Raw genomic sequence first — 21,773 nt, 5'->3', positions numbered from 1 at the left:
CAAGAACCCTTGGCAGGCAAATGGGTCTCTCTGCCAGGCAAGCAGTTCGGGGAGCTGAAGGTCTGTGGGGGGGAAACGACCAAGCACCCAGTGAGGTGGCCCCTGGGGATATTGTCACAGGGACCAGGGAGCCCAGCTGATGCTCAGAGACAGCACGCTGGGTACCAAGGATCTCATGAGAAACAAAGGCAGCTGTGCTCATCACCTCCCTAAAGTCAGGTGTGTTCTCACACAGGCCTTTTAGTCCTGATGCAAACACTGCCAAGGACCCTTAGGACCTGAAACAGCCCCTCTGATCCAGCAACAGTGGGGTTTTTTTAACAAAAGAGCAGTCTGCTTAAACAAGCACAAAAACTTCTACCTCTAAGTGCATTTCAAGTTGCAACATGTTGTTTCAACCACTACAGCATCCTCTTCATCCCATGGGTCGCACATACAAGTCATTTTATGTGTTCATTTTATCAATTTTTGAAGGACTGTATTGTAAAATGGAAGGGAAGGGGAGGGGAGGGGAGGGAAGGGAAGGGAAGGGAAGGGAAGGGAAGGGAAGGGAAGGGAAGGGAAGGGAAGGGAAGGGAAGGGAAGGGAAGGGAAGGGAAGGGAAGGGAAGGGAAGGGAAGGGAAGGGAAGGGAAGGGAAGGGAAGGGAAGGGAAGGGAAGGGAAGGGAAGGGAAGGGAAGGGAAGGGAAGGGAAGGGAAGGGAAGGGAAGGGAAGGGAAGGGAAGGGAAGGGAAGGGAAGGGAAGGGAAGGGAAGGAAAGGAAAGGAAAGGAAAGGAAAGGAAAGGAAAGGAAAGGAAAGGAAAGGAAAGGAAAGGAAAGGAAAGGAAAGGAAAGGAAAGGAAAGGAAACCATGAAGTACTTTGTCATATCTTGGAAGTAGGCTACAGCCTCTCTTCTGAGTACTAGTTGTGGCTTTTCCAACAATTGTCTGCTCTTCTATGACAGAGGGATTTATCACATAGAATTGAAGAGTACTTTGAAGCAGGCAATGTAACAGCATTGCTTCTGAACGTGGCTAACCCATGTTACACTAACAGATTGCACGCTTCCATAGCTTGAACAGGCACAGTTCCTGTGACAGATAGTAACACTGAGGGCAATGGAACACACTGTGGGGCTTTTCATGAATCCTCTTCATTTTAACTCTGAAAGCATTTTGTTAATCTCACTACTTAGTAATTCTGGGAAAGTTATTTAAGCAGAACTGTGAGGATATGGAGGAAGAAAGTATTCATGTGTTTATTGGCACAACTTTATCAGTCAAATGTAACTATAAGACAGATCAATTCTTACCTTAAAAATATTTTAAAATTCCCTCTCATTGCAATATTCATGTAAAAATGCCAAATCCCAAATTTATTTTTAAAGCAATTTCTGTGAAATAACAGTACACTTCGGTTCTTCTCTTTTAGCTATGAATGACATTAAAGTTTAGATTGGAAGCCTAATTTTGAGACATCTTATATCAGGCAAGGTGATATAAGATGTTACTTTTTAATTTTTTTTCAGCATCTTCATCTTTGGCCCTTTTTGAGACTAATCAGAATTAGACAATTGATAAAAAGAATATTCACAGCACTATATAATGAAAAGCCATCCCTATGGAACACAAAACCTTTACATGTCTCTTTTAGTGCCCCAGTGGAAACACTTTAGTGCACATTTGACCTGTGACAATACTTGTTTTTACTTAATGAAATACTGGACATGAAATGTAAGTATTTTTTGACTAAGTGTGTCAATACAGTTGTCTTAATAAGTATTTTTCCAATCACTTTTATAATCACTGATCCATAATGAGCTTTGCTGTTTTGTTGGAAACATTACAACTGGGTTAATTTCAGAGTTAGCTACAAATGGGTTTTTCTTCATTAGTTCTAAGAAATTTCTTAGAAATTAAACAAGACTTCTTTACTTTTCTTTTACATTTGATTTTTCAATATTTATTTATTTATTTATTTATTTATTTTTTGTTTCAAATCAAACAAACAGCACAATTTCTAGTCCAATAGATGGACTTCCATGAAGAAGTCTCAATTGCAGGCTAAAAGGATGTACTAAAATAACTGAGTTCCAAAGGCTCACCACTGCTGCATTACCTTAGAAGAGGCAATTCCATGTGCATGATACAGAATATAAGTCTTAGTTACTAATATGTGGCCAGTTCTTGTCAATTACAGGAAAAACTATGTCAGGCCTTACCAGTGTGGCTTCGTTTGTGAACCATGAGCACATTGGGACCGATGCAAATTATCCCACAGATATCACATTTTAGCTTTCCGTTAGGAAGTCGAATGCCTCCAACTCCTGACAAAGCCTTGCTGCCTGGGCCATTGTGTGAGCCATTCATTTTCTCTCCTGCGGCATCAAGCATTCGTAAATCCTCTGCACATTCTTCCCCATTCATTTCACAGGCACGCCCATTCTCTTCATCACTCTGAGTCTCTATTTTAATATTACCAGCTGAAAGAAACAATACAGGATGCCACTCAGTTTGGTTACAGAACAAATAATGTGGCAAAGAAACAATCACATGAAAGGAGTTAACTTCTAAACAGAAGGTACAATATCACTAAATAACAAATGCTGTGACCTCAATTCTACGGGCAATGTGATGTGTTTGTAACACATGGAGCAATGAACAGTGAATATCAGTAAAACAAATACAAGGCATCCAGGGAGCTGAGAACCCAAACAATATTACAAGTCTGTTTCTCTGTTGCCTTGAGATTTTTGCATTTCTAGCTTTCATTCTGACAATCAGACTAATTGGAATGAAAGTTAAAGTTAAGCCACCTCATAGGGATTTGTCCAAAACAATTGTCAAAGTAAGTAACTCAACTCAATGGATACAAATGAACAGAAAATGCAACATTCTCCACTTGGCAGGAAGATTCCAAGGGTTGTACTGATTCCAAATTTTTGGTTTGCAGTTCTATAGGATAAGCAACAACAATGGGAAAGCAGAGTACAAACACTGATAAAGAAAGCAGGGTAGAGAAGGATGGAAGGAAGAATTTAAGGAAATTATAAGAGTGACAGTTGTGTTTCTAGGACAGCAAGATTAGGATTGCTGAGTAATTGGAGATGATTACTAGAATCAGAAGTCATGATTAAAAACCAATTAAAAAATGGGAAAACCATTACGACTTTAGTGGATAAATGCTTTACATTGTAATCCCATAAGTGGCAATTTCTTGCAGCCAGAATGAGAACTTAGGTGAATTTGCCATAGCCTCACAACATGAGATAACATCGAGGCTAGTAAATTTGATGTGATATGAACACATATCATATATCAAACTTCAACATTAAGGAAAAGGGTCAAGATTCAGACAACTTCATGCCAGTATTCATTCCTTTTCTCTCCACAAGATTGCATGATGTTTCATGTAGAAAAAAATAATCTTTGCTGTTATTTCCCTCTTTTCTAGTCTGGTGATTTTGGTGAAAAAAATACTTCTTCATTAGGTTGAAAAAGACCATTTTATTGCCCAAAATCTTATTTTCCATACAGTAAAGCCTCATCTACCTCCATCCCAAGCCACCCCAAAAAAAGGAGTTTACTTCAGTAGGTAGCTAAAAATATGAGGGATCTGTTTCACCCAATAAAGTCCAGGTCTTTTCCTTCTGTGGAACAACAGTTTTATGGTAACCTTATTGAAAAGTGATGGTATAGCAATGTGATAACAAAAAGCTACAGGCAATAGTTACCTCAAGAGATTGAAAGACTTTGATATTCCTTTGAAAATGAGAGGATGTCCAAGCTCTTCTCTGATACATCCTGCAACATCACAGGTGTCCCAGAAGGACTGCATGGATGTAACTGACAAGAGCATCTGACTCAAAATCCTACTGGGAAACAAAAGCCTAAAGGTCTTCATATTTATGAATACTGCTTGACTGGACACCTTTTAAAAAGTCTACCAATCTAGGTATTTTAAAGTTTTTTCAAGCATTGCATTTTAATAGAAATCATATGCAAACTAGATTAAGTGCATATCATAAATAGCAGTTTTCCTTTAAAATGTATGTTCTAAATAGGGAAATAATTTAGTGATATACAGAAAAAATCAATGGCCAAACAATGACTTAAAAAGAGGGCATGACTGATTAAACAGAACTGATTCTGCAAATTGAATGGGCTACAACCTCATACTGCTGTTTTCACCATGGCAAATGGAAGTAATAGAAATATTTGGCTTGAGTATATGACAAGATTTTCCACAATTTACATGCATTTTTTTTCCTTTCAGTCATAAGAATAATAAATATGTATTTTTACTAAACAATTATAGGCTCCTTGCCTGCCAGGGATTTGGAGAAGGTGACTTTTGAAGCAGATTTTCTATTACATTAAAACAAAATACACATGAACAAAACAAAAAGATCAAACTACTTAAGTGCATGCAGACAGACATACATTACTCAGAAATTAAATGACACAAGCAAAAATCATAAAAGTAGGAACTAGATGGAAATGCTCTGTAGTGAACTGAGTTTCAGTATACTTACTGGAAAAAGATTTGGGAATTATTGCATGAAAGTCCCTAAAGCCTTCTGCCCCGTATGCAGCTGCAATAAAGAAGGCAAACAGGATGCTGGTTTGTGGTACTGCTAGCAGTAAATGTAAAAGAAGATGGCACTATTGCTATAAGATAAATACCTAGGAGAAAGACAAAACTATCATCACAGAAGCAACATAAGCAGTTTAGGATGAAGGAGGAACAAGAGAAGGACAGCTGGCAGGGGAATCCTGACTCGTCTAGAACAATTCCCATTTGCGAAAATGCCCTTTTCTTCCAAAGCAGCCAACAAGTTTTATCATGTTTTCTAGAAGCTCTTGGGTATTCCCCTTGCTTGTGCAGTAATTCCTGCTGAAGTCAAGAGGAACTCTTGCTAACTCTTGCTTCAAAAGGGTCAATGCAGGCCCCTATAGTGCAGCTTCTCAGAAATAATTTTTTGCCAATATGCCCTCTTCTGTGACAGAAATTTCTTACACATCCTTGTTTCTAGCCTCTGCAGTTATAAAAAGTGAAAATGTGTTGTTTTCCTCTTAGATCTGCTAGTCTTATGCAATGGAAGAAGAGGGAGTTCAGGTTTACATATTTATGTATTTTTATTCTGTATGTTGGCATATTTTTGGTCTGTACTTCTAAGGCTTGTTCTCACAATGTATAAACAAAGAACAGTTGTCCAAATATATTATACCCTGCATATTATAAGTAGCCACATACTAATCACTATGCCATTGGGCATGCTGATACAGGTAATGCTGGAGTTCATTACTCGACATAAGCAATGACAGGGATATTGATCCAGCCAATATTCACTAAGGCTCTCCACAGCTATGTCCTGGGCTGCTACAGCTGTACTGCTCAACCTTTTGCAGACCAGGTTGAGTACCCAGGATGTACATCTATTTGGCAGTGCAGCTCACGGCAGGGCTTCAGTTCACGGGCAGAGTTCACTTTGCCAGTGAGAAATGGTGGACATTGAGGGCACCTGACTCATCCTGGGTCCTCACAGAAATTTTATCGGTCTAATTAACAAAAAAAAAAATCCTTCCCTGTTCAAACTTAGTACTTCTTGTGAATCTGTCTGCAATACAAGAACCAGTGAAAAGAGCCCCACTGATGCAGGAGACACAACAGGAGAGAGAAATCACTCCAGTAAAAATGCTAAGGACTTTTATTAAGTCTAAATAACAGGGAAGGCAGAGTATATACTTTCTTTTTTTTTTCTTTTTCCCTTGGAGGCTTATACTGGAAATAAAAACCATCAGTGTTTTCTGCTTTTGTGAGAGTGATTCTTCTCCCTCCCTTGTTACAGTGGAGAAATCACTTATGGAGCAACTACGATGTGAAAAATACCTGTAAACCATGTTTTTCATGTGCACTGATTAAGAATGTACTCAGACTTTATACCAGTTTCTGAAACTGTTACCCAATACAGTTTTTGCAGAAAAGAATTCTGTACACATCCATAACTATGTCCACACATATGCATTAATTAATTAGCTTTAAAATAACTCATGGTAATAATTTCTCATTGGCTCTTCTAACACCATTAAGAAATTACTCATTAATTAATTTACTTCAGTTTGGTTGGAGGTGACCTTAAAAGGCTTGGTATTTTATTCCCTTTGTACACATTATCACAATTCAGGGGTGTTTAATACAAACCTTTTTTTTCTGTGGAAGGAGCGTAGAGTTTTTGATGTCACTGAACTGATAGATTTCCCCCACTCTTTTTTTACCTATCCAGAGTATGGAAAAATTACCCAAAAAGCAGGGCACTTGCTGGATCCCTTGTGGTCTCATGTTTACTGGAAATTTCGCTTGGGATTTTCTGAAGAGCATTTTAAATTAATGTTAAAACATCTGTTCAGTATTCTATGGCTAAAGGTGATTTACTCAAGTTTTGCAAAAAAAAAAATTGACATGTCAAAGGGGAGAGAGGTGATGATATAATTTATCACTGAAGAGCAGCATTGCTGGCTCCACATCAGACTTGGGCTGGGGCAGTCACGAGAGCAGGATGGTGTGAGAGCAGACAGCATCATGCTTCCCTGGGAAGAGCTCAGCAACGTGGAGATGGAAGGGAGGCATTTTGCAATGGGTGAAAGAGTTGATAGTAAGCAGAAAGGAGAAACCAAACAGACCTCCTGGGAAACTGGACGTAGAGGGTGGCTTTCGAAGGACAGAGAAATAGGCAGCTGGAAAAAAGATGCATTGAACAATTAGTAATTTGTTTACAATCCACTGCCAATTTACCTTCTTTTTTAGCTATGAGAGGCCCTCCCAGCTGTAAAATGATTTCAGTTTTGTGAGATTTTGGCAATGGCATAGGTCTCTGTACCTGGGCAATAATTCTATTTTGGAATGGGGCATTCACCTCCCAAGTCATATTGTTCTCCAATGGGATTTTTAAAGAAGTAAAAAAGCATAAGATCTGACTAACAAAGACATTTAAAGAGTAGCAGACAAAGACAAATCACACTGAAGCTTCTGAGGCATTTAAACAATAGAATTATTTGATTTTTAATGGGATTTGACCTTTTATCCAAGTAAGTACTAAACAGTATCTTGTGGCATATACCTGCCTTTAAGAACTTATCCTTTAGACTTTATTTGAAAATAATCCAAATATTTTGGTTTTGTGTCATGCAATGTCTTGTTTGTACTTTGTATCCAAGAGCAGAGAGAGATTTCTCTTCGAGTGTCTGCAAATAGTTTGGGTGCCTGTAATTTTTTGTTTTCATGGCTCACTTTTTATTCCAAGACAAGTCAGAAGTGTTTTGTAGATATTAGTTGATGCTTAAATTGTAGCTTTAAAATCCAGGAGTTTTCATGAAGACACCATAGCTATTCAACCAGCAATCCTACCTGACTGATTTGAACAGTAGCCTATCTCTGTAACGGTGAGAAAAAAAAAATTAACACCATCCTTTCTAACAAACAATAGAAAATGTTGCTAAAAAGGCAGAATAAGATGAAGAAACCCCACTTAACAGGCCAAAATAAATCACCTCATCCTGCCAACCTGTGTCAATAAATGCAGCAGGATCTCTTCTTGTTTACACAGGTACTCAGAAAACAATATTGTCAGCAATCCCACCTGTTATTTCTGATACAAGACACAACAGCTATTCTGTTTTGTAACAGCATATGAAAATTTTATTACTTGGTTTTATGCACTGAATTCCTTCGCCCTTTCCTTTTTATATCATGGTCATTTACTGTGGCATCAGCTGTGTTCTCAGCTCACAAGAACACTGCACTGTGTAGGATGCCATTCTCAGAAATGAAAGTTGTCTTTCCAGAGAATATTTAAGGAGGCATTATTCACCAGCCAGACTTGACAACAACCAACGATGACCAATTCTTTAAGTTAAATTATGTTTCCATTAATAGTTTCTTTCCCTTATGAGCTCTAAAGCGACAAGAATAATTGTGTGGGTGTGAAAAATGACAACAAAAGGTCTGGGCAGAGGAATCATGATGCAATGCCTTGAGCTCTTCTTCAGTCTAATTCAGATGGCACAACAGAACAGAGATGGGACTGTTCAAACTAACTGGTTATTCAGCTACAGAAAAAGCAGGTGCACCCAATTGCTCTTAAAAATTACTCTTCTGCTCCCTCCTTTCTACATAAGCACTACATTGGCAGTGTCAATCAAGCATTTGTGGTGTGTCTCTGTGTAAAATGCTGAAAATTAGAGGGCATTTTCAAAGAGAAACAAAAATAACAGAAGGAAGAGTAGTAGCAGGAACTGCTGGGACACACCTTCAGGTAGAGAGGCTGGTGCTGATGGATAAGGAGATCCTCACTACAGGGTCCATGCTGCTTCCTTTGACTCCAAGTGCCAATCAGCCCTTGGCAGCCAATTTCTTCCCTACTCTAATTCTGGCTTTCAATCAAATGGATATTATTCCAGAAACACAGGCGTCCACAGATAAGCTATCTCCCATGGGACAACTGGTGTTAGGAGCTCCACCCATGTCATCACCCATGACTGCAGCTTCTCCTTGCTGCGGTCTGGGGGAGGTGCCCTCCCCATGAGCCAGCGCCAGCGCCTTTCAGCATGCACAGCCTGTCCCCAGCAGAAAGGAGCAGGGAACTGTGCTTCACTGCATTGCAAAGCATATCAACATGTTTTTCTAGGGGCTGCAGTGAAATCAAACTGTACAGAATCAAACAAGTGAACAAAAGTATGTCCTCTCTAGGTAGAAAAAGTGGCTTTTGCTCCATTGTACATTCTCCCAGTAGCATCCTGTTAGCTACCTGAGGAATTTTCTAAAGGACAAGTAAAGATGCTTTGGTTAAAGACAGATTCAAATAATGCCCTTAAATATACACTTGAAGACACGTGCCTTTTATACACTTTTCTAAATTTTGTTTCAGTAGGAAATGATCTGTAACCAAACCAAGGGGCTGGTCTAGTTCATATTTTTTGTCTTTGTTGTAACACTTCCTGGTACGTTTTGTACTGGATTCAAGTTGTTTTTCTAAAGGACAGTTAACTACCTGGTGTTTGATGTTCATCATCCGAATTACAAGTTAAACTAGACTTTAAAGACAAGAGAAAGAGCACTGTCAGGAAATGCCATACTAAACCTGTTTCTCAAGTTCTACATATATATGTAATCCATGCTTCCTAGACTGGAAATGCTCTGCATCTTTTACTGGCTGCATGATGGAGAAGCTAAGGGAACTGCTGCAGGTTTCCTGGTAACAGGCTTTATTGACACTTCTCTGCTTTGAGAAGTAAGCTGAGAACACTTTCAAAATGGATAGAAAAATTTGCTGACAAATTATAGTAATAATAGCACTTTTCATTCTCAAATATTTTGTCTCTTCTGCTTTCACCAGATTTTTTTAATATGGGCATTAAAGGATGAGGGAGTAATAAAAGGGCCCTTAGCAGGAAATTTTTAAGGAGCAAAGTAACCTTAAGTAACAATGCACAACAGTGCGGTAAAAAAACTACCATACTTGAAAACATTCTCAGCTCACACAGGTGTGTCCGTGAACACACATGCCTATGTCCTGGGACTGGAACCTCCAAAGCTGCATTCTTCAAAAAGACTACAGGCACAATCATTGCGGCTTACGCTCTTCCCCACACAGCAACAGTTATCCAGGAACAGCAAAGCCCCAGATATATGATAACCTAACATTTATAAGGTTTTTCCCTTTTCTAATCCTTCCACAAAGTTTTAGTGAAAGTCATGGGTGTTGACACATATTCAACTAATGCAACAAAGCTCTAGCTAACGGCAGTCACACGTGGCAGCTGGGAGAATATGAAAGGAGTATGCACCTGCAAAGATTAGTGTTTTGGGGAAGAGAATGACTATATTGAGATTCAACAGGCAGACCAGAAGCTCCACAAGATGGAAGAAACAGCTAGGCTCTTCTGCGAGTTACTGTGAGCATCCCTTAACAAGGCAAAGGTCTTAAAAAGTGTAGAAACACAATTAAAAACAGACAAGGTGATCAGTTACATATAAAAAATGTGGCCTGTAGTTAGAAGGGAAGTTTTAAGCTTGCTTGACCAAGAGAAAAGCCTGTGAAATCTGAATATGCACAGAGGGTATTGGTCAGGTACCAGATGAAGGCAAAAGTCACTGCCCTGAAGAACAAAAATACCACTTGGCAGCAATGAAGAGCCCTTGGTTCTGTGGTTCAAGGAAAGGCAGGGAGATGAACTATTTTAGATATTCTTTCAGAGAACTTAAATTTGCTTTGCCCTGAATGCAAAATTAGCCCCTTTTTTGCAAACTCTCCCCTTTTCATGTACCAACTCAGTAAGCTGCTTGCATATCCTTATTTTTGTGCCTGGAGTGGCACAGAGCTACCCTGTCTCAGGGCAGGCCCTTGCAAGTCCATCTGTGTTAACAAGTGCATGTGTGTTAACAATGTGCTCTGCCTTCACTATCAGTGAACGGACACAGGGACTTTTCCAGGGACCATTCAGCTACCATGGTAATGCCTTGAGCAACATTTTGCACCAATGTACATAGTTCCCCATAGCTGTCAAAGGGTCAGTAGATCTAAATTTAGACCAAGCAGCTGTGTTTAGGTTTGGGGAGGTGCCTTTGTGTGTCGTGCCAAAGCTGTGCACTGTCAATGTCCTCTTTTGAGAAGAGGTCAGAGGATGAAATGGGGAGGAACCCAGCCATTTCAGCACTTGGGAGGGAATACACTATGAAAATTTTATTATCTTGCCTACTTTAAAAACAAATTGCTGAGCAGTCTTCTGTGCCTCCCTCATATGACACAGGGGAAAAAAACCCCAGGGATATCGAAAGCTTATTTTAGACTAAAGCAAATAAAATACAGTCAACACTTTATGAGTGATAAAGTAGATGCTCTCTCTGAGGACTGTGCAAAGAAGTTGATGCTGAATTATGAAGCCTGTTTTAGGTTTGTTAACCCTGAGTGCTCAGTTGTTTTTCCAGATGCTATTGAAGATTATTCTTTTTGAATTTTAGAAATATTATGAGAAAGTTTTGCAATCTAAACTGCTGTTTACTTGATTAGAGTGTACTCAACTTTCCAGAAAAAAAGAAATCCTAATCTACATCTTCTGGGAAAGAGGCAAATATTTTTCTACAGAAATCTCAAAGAAATTCTCTGAATATGGACATACCTGATAGCTCCTGAGGGGAAAAATATCAGGACAATATCAATTCTTTCCCACTGTGTATCACAGACAATGTTTTGCTACCGCAACCTGTACTCTCTTTCTGGCAATCAGTCCTCTATGTTGAAATGGCAAGAAACCCCAAATGATGCTGGCAAACTTGCATGCACTCAGAGATCTGGATTATTCTGAAAATCTACAAGCTCAGTTTAGTGCATATTTTTAAGAGACTTCTTGTCTTTCCTTACTTCTATATCATTTTCCATGCTTGCACTTTTCTTGCTTTTACCTCAGGAAAAACAAGCATACCTTCCCTTTCCTAAACAGAATCCATCCTTAACCACACTGTGGCTATGGTAAATCATCCCTGACATTGGATGCCTCTTCTGTGAGTCATACAACAACTGTAAAGTCGAATACTGTTTTCTTGGGTCTTTGAGTGCAGTGTTAAGAGAAAAACCTAGATTCCATTAGCTATCTGCAAAAGATGAAGGAGATAATATTTTAAAAATATGAGTTTCTCAGAAAGACATGGAAAAAATGTCAGAAGTTAAGACTAAATAATTTTATATATAAAAGATATTACAGCATCCTAGCTCAACTTCCTAATTCTGATCTGCAATCACACCTCATCTGTGATTTGAAACTACTGAATTTAGGAGTCCCTATTCCTGAAGTGCGTCTCCAAAACCAGAAAGTAACTATGCTGCAGAGTTGAAGTTTAGCTGAGTTTCTGGTGCAGGTATCACCATGCTTCCAGAAGAGAGAGGCAATCCACTCAGATGCAACTTCCTCAAACTCTGAACAATTCTTTAGCAATATCTAAGGCTGGTGAGTGTAAAAAGTGTTTTAAAATTATTTTACCTCTGTTGAATCAGTAATCTGATGTTTGAAATTCACTGTAAACCCAGTCAAGATCACCATCTTCTGACAGTCACAATCACCATGCTGGCTATCTTACATCAAAATGCAACATCTTCTTAACTTGTAGAGAACAAGTCATCCAAGACAACACCTTGCCAGCAAGGGACGAGTCATTCAAAATAATAGTTTTTAAACTGAGTATTTTCCAATAGCTCCAATTACTCAACTAAATTGTGACAAGGAGCCCAAAACTGATTGTTATGAACACCAGAAACTTATATAATTCAGGTGACAGAATCCCATCAAAAGCTTTACTTCTGGATGAAGTACAGAACAGAATAATCCAATAAGGTCTAACTAGTGTTCAAACACTCTTCCACTCATTTCAGTAAGCCTTCCAATTCCTTTAACACTTGTCTATCAGCGAAAGATTTTTACAAATCAACTAATGTTTTGCGGCACCCCAACTTCAGATACTAATGAAACTAGATTATCAGAAAACAGATCACCCTGGAAAATGCCGATCCACTAAGAAATCAGACCACTTTCTCAAGCTCTGTATCTGAATCTTGGGCATCATCCAGTTGTCTCAGAAGCTTCATCTGTTTAGCCTGCATGTGCAAGCAGGCATTTGTTACCTCCTCACAAACTCTGTTTGGTATAACCTGGACCTTGATCAGTACTGCAGTAGTTAATAAAAAGGACCTGTATTGGCATTTCAAATCCCAGAAATGGTTCAGCTATTGCTTTCCAGTCTGCAGCAGAGGGATACTCTGAAATCCTTGGTCCACTGCAGCGCTACACAGACTGGAAGCAACTGTGTTGCAGTGGAGAGCAATTTTGAAGTATCAAAATTATCTGAGAGCTTAAATATCTTTGAATTTTAGTGATATTCAGATTTTTAAGACAACCTGACCTTCCCATGGTGGGGTGCTGGGCCGTGAAGTGGAGAAAAAGTAAACCCACACTGAGAATGCTTTGAAACTTGAGTCCAATTGCAGCCATAGCTGAGAAGGTATTACAGCTTCTCCCTTGTCCCCTTGGCTTAACAGGAAACCTTTACCTACTGTTCCTCTAACTCCTTCCGCAAAGAGCAGTCTGGACATATTTCCTCCCTACCCACAGCTGTTTATCTTCTTAGCATCTGTCATCATCTAGAAGTTTGGATCAACTCCTACACCAGTTGCTATGATGTAATTTTAATTTGCTCAAGTTGAAAGGTTCTCTAGTGGAGAGAAGAGAAGAGAAGAGAAGAGAAGAGAAGAGAAGAGAAGAGAAGAGAAGAGAAGAGAAGAGAAGAGAAGAGAAGAGAAGAGAAGAGAAGAGAAGAGAAGAGAAGAGAAGAGAAGAGAAGAGAAGAGAAGAGAAGAGAAGAGAAGAGAAGAGAAGAGAAGAGAAGAGAAGAGAAGAGAGAAACACCTCTAACTAACGGGTGCCCTGGGAAGCAGCTGGAAAAAATCCTTGAGAGTGAGTTTTTCCACCTGCCTGATATCTCAAGAAAGCTACAGCATCTCATTTTCAACCATGTTATCTTCCAAAGGTTTACTTCACATACAGACATGGGCCCTAAGAACAGTTTTTCTTTTGAAAAAAGGAAATTTTTTAAAAAAATTCTATTATTTATTTGTTTGTCTGTTGTTTTGAAAGGACAGTTTTAAGAACTGTGTACAATACAGGTCTAGATCTCTGCTCAGCTTTCATCTCTACAGGCAAGTTCAAAAACACATCATGACTCTATTTCTGTTGCAGCAGTATTGTGAGAGGCCTCTACACTGGCACTGCCTGCATCTCTCATTTGCATTCAAGAACACAGTGATGGTTCAGTTTGGGATTACCTTTAACTATGTGGAAAGCTATTATCTCAAGTTACCAAACTGGTAACCTATTTACAAATCACTCCCTTCCTTCACTCACCTACCCACTCCTGCCTCTCCACTCTGGTTTGCTTCTTTGCATTCCTGGAGGCGAAACAAAAGAACTGCAGTTGTGACACTGCAGTTTGGGTGTCACCTTGTAACATTTCCACATCCTCCTCACTCTGTTATAAAAGTACTCTAAGAGGAAGAAGGGCAAATAATGAAATGTAGGAAAGCAGGAAAAGAGGAAGCAGCCAAGAGATAGCAGCCCAACTGAAATGCTAAGAATTATGGAGAAGTGACATAAAGGGAAGCATAGACCAGGAATTATACTTAGTGGCTTAAAAAAAAAAGTAACTAAGAAAAAAAGAGAGGAGAGATTTAGCCCTTTTTTGCCTCTCCAGTAATCTTCCAGATTACTATTCCTCTCTGACATTCACACACTTGACATGTATTCCCTTCTCCACCTACTTTAAGACAGGCACCAAACTGTGATTCTCTGTGTGCAGCTGGACTCCTCCAAACCTGAACTAACAACCAGCCCTTTCCTTACCTTCATATCGAAGGCACAATTATTCAATGGCCTTTTTTGCTGAATGTGGCCGTAGGGCACAGAGTGATGGAAGAGTACAGAAGGAAATTGGCTAAAGCAGATTAGGGATTGCCTAAGTGGGCAATCCCGCCTGGCTGGCAGTGGATGGAGCAGACAACTTAGGAAGTCCTTCCACTGAGATCATGTGTCCCACTTGTTCAGAATGAAACTTGGCTGGAGAAGAAAACGTTTGAGATTCACATGTAGGCTTTTCTCTTCTTCATTTCCAGGCAAAATAGATACAAAACAGAGCATGGAGGCTTTACTGGTCCTGGTCTGGTTTTCACTTCAATGGAACCCCTCTCGATGTAGTTCAGCATTTGCAAGGATAAAATTCAGTAATGCAGCAGTTCAAGAAAAATAACCTTTTGTTAACTCAAATGAACATGGTAAGAGAGAACATAGACATGGAGGTTCTCCACGGGAAGTTGATGTAATTTTTCTATTTGACTTTGGATGAGAAATGTAAAGCAAAATAGGCATAAATAGAATCACTTTTCTGCCAATCCAGTCATAATGTTACTTACTGTCAAACCAGAACAGTTGGAAACAGCTAAGCATTGGGCTCCACTGCAACCCTAGCCATAGGGAAAGGCACAAGCAGTTTGGTTAAGGAACAATACCACAAGGGGATTTTTATGCTGATGTAAACTTGGAAAAAGAGAACATTGAATAGCAATAGAAATGGGTAATACTTGATCCAGAACTATTCTCAGTTTCTCACCAATTATTAATAGTATTTATTCTCTAATATTTCTCATTCTCACACTCACTGTCCTACTGCTTCAGCCTACAGAGAATTTGATAACAAACAAAATTTTACAGCCTGAAATGGGGGCAAGGCACTGGATGCAGACTGAGAAAATCTAGGTTTAATTCCTAGCTAAGTGACAGACTTCCTGTGTGGCCATGGGAAAGGCATTTAATCCATCATGTGCCCTTACTTCCCTATCTGCACATTTTTCAATTCTTTTTAAATGGGGATCACACTTTTTTTTTTTTTTTAATGGGGAACTCAAAAGCCATTTTGCTGCTTTGAGTGATTCCTTAATCCAGGTACATGCCCCTCAACTCATAAAGCTGAAATCTGGCTGTGCACTGGTCACCCTCCCGGTATGCGTTCCACAGAAGAAGACTAGAGACCATGGAGCAAGCAGAAGCTGTAGCTCCAAAAAATTATGTAACTTAGGTATTTGTGAAAATGCTACTCATAGTCTGTGACACATTCCACAGAATTATATAAAGGTAAAATTACTGCCCAGTCTAATAAACCTTGGTTCTACCCATAAAATACTGGATAGCAAATGCTTGGAGCCCTCAGCCACCTCTTCCTTATCCAGGATTGTTCAAGGTCAATAAGGTAACATTTTCTTCCTCAGACTGATGCAGAATCAGGAAAGAAATTTTATTTATCCTCAACTAACTTTTTCCTATTCTATCATTCTGTTCCAAGTGAGATGCAAAAATCTCAAAGGCAACTACCTCAAGGAAAGAAAAAAATATAAGCTGTTTAATAGCCAAAGCAGTTCTTAATTATCCTCCACACTGAGGCCAGCATGGCAAAATAATCAGTGGTCTGAGAAAGGAGAGAAGAGAGGGGCTCAGCCTGTACCTCTGGTGTGGGAAATGACCTAAAACTGAAAACTCTCATCTCCAGTTCAGCTGCTTCTCATACACGTTCAGTTATGAGGTGTGAAAGCTCACTCCAAAACAAAATTGCTAGAGTATTTTTTCTTAAATGCAAATGGTCTTCAGAAGCATCTCAGTATAAAGAAAAGTCTGGACCAGAGTATGCATTTGATATCCTGAAATTTGGGCTTATGTCCCTACTTTATCTTCAGCTACCCAGCCTCCCAAGACCAGCCTCACTCACTTCTGTCACATCAGCACCAGGCTGAAATTTCACTCACTGCACTGGTACAACCCAGGATTTCTGCCTTTCCACGTCAGGTACAGAGCTTGGAATCAGCCCTCCTCTTTTTCCAGAAGTCCAAGTGATATAGTAGGTTGCTCCTCTGTACTAAGATCTAGACTAATTAGAAGTCAGGAAACTAATTATTTCCTGATTCCCCAAGTGATCTAATAATGCATTGACAATATTTCTTTTACTCCCTCATGTACAATCACCAAATCCTTAATTTATTTACTCTTACCAGCTTTATAATTTTCAATCCTATTTTTCACGCTGAAGAGATATGGTTTAAAACAAAGTTGAATACTTTGAACCAAACCAACCCCACTGCACCCTGGAGGAGAACGCACAAGACTGTTTTGCTGCATCTGTTAGAAAAACAAGTTTGCTCTCTGGTCTCCAGAATATTGCATACGGTTTAGATTGCACAGCAGAATTGATTATATTTCATTCTGCCCTACCTAACACTTACCTTGGCTAGGACTTGTAAAGCTTAATTAATCAATTATGTATATCTATATAGCCTTAATTAGACTGTAAATTCTTTGGGGTTTTCTGTTAGTGTTTGTGCAGTGTTTAGAACAGAGGTTCTTTTCCAGTAGCCCTGTGCCACAAAGTAAAATGAGAATAAAAAAAAGTCCCAACAAAAAAATTGGAAGAAAATGGCATTAGAAAAACCCCAAGCTTAATTCACTCCCTTTCTCAGTCTTACACCAACAGCAAGAGCTAAGATGGACAAAGGACACACAATTATATGGAATTAGAACAAGATCTGTGCTGTGAAAACTGGTGCCAGGCATTCAGAGGGTGATCAAAACTTGGTCTCCTGTAAGGGTTAATGATCTCTTTAGGCTATCATTGTTGGCATTTCCTGCCATCTCAGCATTTATGGAATATATGAAAATGTCTAGCATGCAAAGTTTCTGTCAAACTTCCTCTCTGCTCCTAGTTGCATGCCCTAGCTAGTATAAGTGCCTTTCACTTGGAAGAATCTTTTTAAAAGCATCTGCCCAGTTTATGTTTAAAGTGCTCTTCAAATATTCCAAAGGATAAGACATTGCATTGTGTTTTCACCAAATATGGTGGATTTTCAGGGTAGAAACAAACAAATGTGTGTCCTAATGTGCTGTAACATATCAGGAAGCCTTCTTTCCCATGAACTGCCAAGTTGCAGCTCCTTCTTGCTACCAAGCCAAAGAGAGTACATCAGCAGTGCCCAACCCAGGATTCATAAAGCACCTAAATTTTATACTAACACCCAGAGAGTATGGTGGGACTAAGTGTGAGGCAAATTGAAAAAATGAAAAAAATCTGTGACTGATGAATGATGCTTTGTTCATTTAGAAGAGAGAAAAAGTCAGCTTTGAATCTGAAGTTACTTGTCCAACACAAAAAACCAAAATTGTAATGGCTGATCATTTCTGAGCACATAACTGTGCTGATCATTTCTGAGCACATAACTGTTAGTCATCAAGATTGTCACTTGCATTAGAGTGGTTCTAAGAACTCTCCTTGACACCTGGATAAATGAAGTATGGCTCATCCATAGCTTCAAATTCCTTTACCTCAAATTCATCATGGAAAGCTGATGTGAATCACAGGCTCACACCTTCAGAGTAAGGTGCTTCTCAAGTGTTTTAAGAATAGAACGTTAAAAGTTTCATTTTCTATTATCATCTGTTTTGTCAAATGAATGTGCAGTGCCTGTCAGTAGGGCAGAATGGTGGCATGCTGCAGAAAACCTTCCCAGCAAGTCTGCTGAAACAACCTTCTGCTGATGCAAATGTGCTATTTGCTAGAGCTGCCCATGGCTATCTGATTAACTCCCATCCTATGCCTGAGCGTGAAAAACACAACCCGCAGCCCAAAATGTGAGGATCACTGTGTTCTCAGGAAGTAGGCAACTATCTGTGCTCTGTCTCGCTGAGGACAAAAAAGAGGAGTGAAAAAAACCACCATTGCAGAGAAAACATGAGTTCTCACACGGAAGGCAGGGGACTGCATTGTGCTCAACTAGACTGGTGTTTGTGAGGAGTTATATCTTGAACTTACCTGAAGCTCCTCAAAATGTGCGTAAGGAGATTCCCTGAATACAAATTGCTTTCTGGGACAGAAGAGCAGAAGAGTCCATCACTACCTTTATTACACTGGTACTTTTGACTGTGCTTTTGTATTTGTTAGCTCAGTTAGCTACTGAATCATCTTTAAGTTATCAAGTTAGGCATGCATAAGTTTTCAGTGGAAAGCTGTATCTCAAATGAGAAATACAAGATATTATATCTGCATTTTCCATTAGATTATTTCAATATGTCACCCTTCTGTCCCTCTGTTGTGGGTATTATATGCCCCCCAAAGCTTCATTATGCAGTCATCAATTTGGTATAGGACTGCAAAACAATCTTCTGGAGAAAAATACTTAATGAATGTTTCCCTGTTTCTCCACCTTACTTCTATAATACTGCAAGGAATTAAGTAAATAGAACCCCTGAATGCAAGCAGGAATAGAACTTACAAGCTGAAGGGGAGAATTCTCAGGACTCATGTACCCCTCACTGCTAATCTAGAAGGGGCAGGCAGGAAAACCTTTTCAGGCAAAGAATGCTGGCAGGAAGACATGGGGGCATGTGTGTTTATCTCCCTCCTTTTTCCATCTCCCTCTATCTTCATGAATTCCTTGATGGTCCTTCTTGTACCATGACCTTCACAGCTGCTTTGGCCCAGCCACTTTACAGAGACTACAAAAGCCACAGTGGGTACAAGCGGATCTTCCCCAGCTGTTACCCACTTCCCAAATGGAATTTACAGTTAGGTTTCTTATAGGGATACAGACAAGCTAGCAGGAACTAACCTTTTCCTCTTTTAGGTTTGAAAAAAATATTTTTATGGCATGTGTTTATGTTGCAGAGTATACATTTGCTTGATCTAAAGAAGAAGGAAAAGCTCAGCTTTCAAGATAAATGTTCTTTTGCTGTTTTTACAGAGACATAAACATAGAGGAACTTGGTTTTGCAGGCACATAATTTTGTGTGCTGACAGACACATATTTGTATGCACATATGTGTATGTGTGTACATATAAACATACAAAGGGGAGAATATGGAATAAATGGGTCCTGATGGCTGGAAAATACATAGTAATTTCAAATTTCAAAGAGAGTATTAAAGGGAACTAATGAATTATAAAAAGCTTTAGAAATGAAAAGCATATTTGCATTGTCTTCTAAACACCAAGGGCTGTATCATGTATGGTATAAATCAGTCTCTTTCTCTGAACACAGGAAAGAGCTTATTATTAATGCTTATACTGTACAGCAAATGTACAGACTCATTAATGTGTGATTACAGAATAAACAACATCAGAGTTCTCTAGTCTGTTTTGCAAGGAGAAAAAGAATTCCACTTAACACCACAATAAGCCCATGATAGGATACCAATTTTACTAGGATATACTAGCAATGTAGTGGCAAGATTAAACAAATGTGATACTACAACATAGGTAATGCCTCATTACCATTATTCCACCCTCATATATTTCATGTGTTGGGCTCCAAAGCCACTGAAGCCTTTTTCTAGCACAATTATCATTTCTCATTTTTACTTCTACTTGCCATTATATGGACAAATGGGCAGGAAACTCAACCCCTCTTCAGAAAAGCCTAGTTCCTATTTGATTTCTAGATAAATTGTTGTAGATCCACACCTGCAGCAGACAAAGCTCCAGTGACCATGCTGGCCATTAAGGCTTCACCACCTCCTCTCCACCATCCAGCCACAGGAGGTGCCAGTTACAAATGGCAGGAAAAAGAACAAACCCTGTCTCAGAAAGGAAGGTGCCATATCAGTGGGGAAGGGATGCTCTCACTTCTCTGCTCATGGCTTCAGTCTGAGAAAACTGGGAGGAGTGTTTTGCTTTGGGAAGACAGAGGCATTTACAGCCTGAATTGTGAATAACAGCCTGCTGGAAGGCAGAGTACAGATGGATCATGCACAATTTGACACTTCCCTCAGTCTCACAGGTATTTTCACTTTGAAAACCTGGGCACAAAACCCAAGAACCCCATAATAAGGCAAACATAATTGTCATAGTGAATTCTATAGGTGCATGTGTTGTTTTCCCCTGAAAATAAATTTTCATACGGCAAGAACTGCAAAGATGTATCTGAAATGCAGATGCAGCATGAGGGGTGCAGAAACAGCAGTGTTCCCCAGCTCACAGTCCCTATTTTGGTGCTAATGAAACCATCCTGCTTCAATGCCAACCACTACCACCACTTCCGAGCATTGCAACACATTCAGGGCAGGAAAAAACAGGCTCCATAACTTGGCCCATATAATGCTGAGGTGCACAGTACTGTGAATGAGAAGGGACGGATCTCCCTCCAAAAAACCCCTAAGCCACTATGAAAAATCAGAACACAAAATTCTTAGCTTAGACAAAAACCCCCAAAACTCAAAAACAACCAAAGATTTGGGAAGTTCAAATCCATAGCAGGGATGTTGGCTGATCACAGCTTCTTACAAATACAGGATGCTTCTAAATGATGAAATATGGAGAATGAATATTTCCTCTTCTATTAATTGCAACACAAGCTGAAAGTGTCACCAACTTTAGTTTAAACCAACCTTTTAATTGCATTAAACATTTCTGTTGTTACTTAATCAATGGAGAGGGCAAAATTATGTGCAGATACTCTGTTATATGAAGTAATTAACAATTTGTTCTAAAGATCTCAGTTATTGTTTATTTTTAAAGGAAGTGTCAGGGAACAAGTGAGTTTCTCATATCATTCCATGAAATAATCTAGAAGTTACTGAAAACTCTGGTAAGAGCCACTTCCTCAGAAGTTTTTTTCCAGGGTAAAAAAAAGGTTCATGTGAAAGTTCTCCTTACCCTTCAGTTTCTTCTCCTTTTTTTCCCTCTTTTTTTTTTTTTTTTTTTTTTTTTACTCTGATATATGGCTCGGAATAGTGGAAGTTAATTCATGATATTTCTCCATTTTTTCTACATTTATTACACTTCTCAAGGAAGATAATTATGGACTATCTTTGAGGGAAGAGAAACAAGAGAAATGGAATGTGAAAAACAAAGAGGAAAACATGTGCCTAAACTATTATTTTTATCTCAGGCCTGTTTTGGCTGGAATTTGAGAATAATTCTCTGCTTGCTCTGCCATTTTTTTTCTGCAATCTTTCAATCAGGTTCTTAATCCAATTTTTAGGTATGGATTTTGCCATGTTAGGATTGAAATCTCATTTTCATCAATAGAGTATGAGTTACTCACTTCCAAAAATCCTATTTGGTGCCTGTGATGTCACTATGGCTAATGGTGAAACAATAGATTAGATACCTTCTTGGGATCTCTTTTTATGCAGGCAACTTAGACACCGAAATGTTTC

At 39.1% G+C, this 21,773-nt stretch overlaps 1 protein-coding gene across 23 annotated transcripts in view; it reads right to left on the bottom strand.

The window, feature by feature from the left end:
- The window catches only part of IKZF1 (IKAROS family zinc finger 1), a 107,427-nt gene that overhangs the window by 19,137 nt on the left and 66,517 nt on the right, over positions 1–21,773 (bottom strand). For 13 of the 23 annotated variants that reach the window (XM_064429287.1, XM_064429342.1, XM_064429288.1 and 10 more), the window contains 3 exons: positions 6,666–6,719; positions 4,517–4,576; positions 2,204–2,464 (listed from right to left, as the gene is read on the bottom strand). The exons of 3 other annotated variants lie outside the window; for them this stretch is intronic. In XM_064429287.1, the coding sequence (XP_064285357.1) occupies positions 2,204–2,464; positions 4,517–4,576; positions 6,666–6,719 (375 nt within the window). The remainder of the gene's footprint in view (positions 1–2,203; positions 2,465–4,516; positions 4,577–6,665; positions 6,720–21,773) is intronic. 7 more of the 23 variants (XM_064429375.1, XM_064429381.1, XM_064429367.1 and 4 more) reach the window with 2 other exon arrangements.

Source organism: Passer domesticus, chromosome 1 (genome assembly GCF_036417665.1).
Source record: "Passer domesticus isolate bPasDom1 chromosome 1, bPasDom1.hap1, whole genome shotgun sequence".
Classification (NCBI taxonomy): Eukaryota; Metazoa; Chordata; class Aves; order Passeriformes; family Passeridae; genus Passer; species Passer domesticus.
This window is presented reverse-complemented; position numbering and strand designations above follow the sequence as displayed.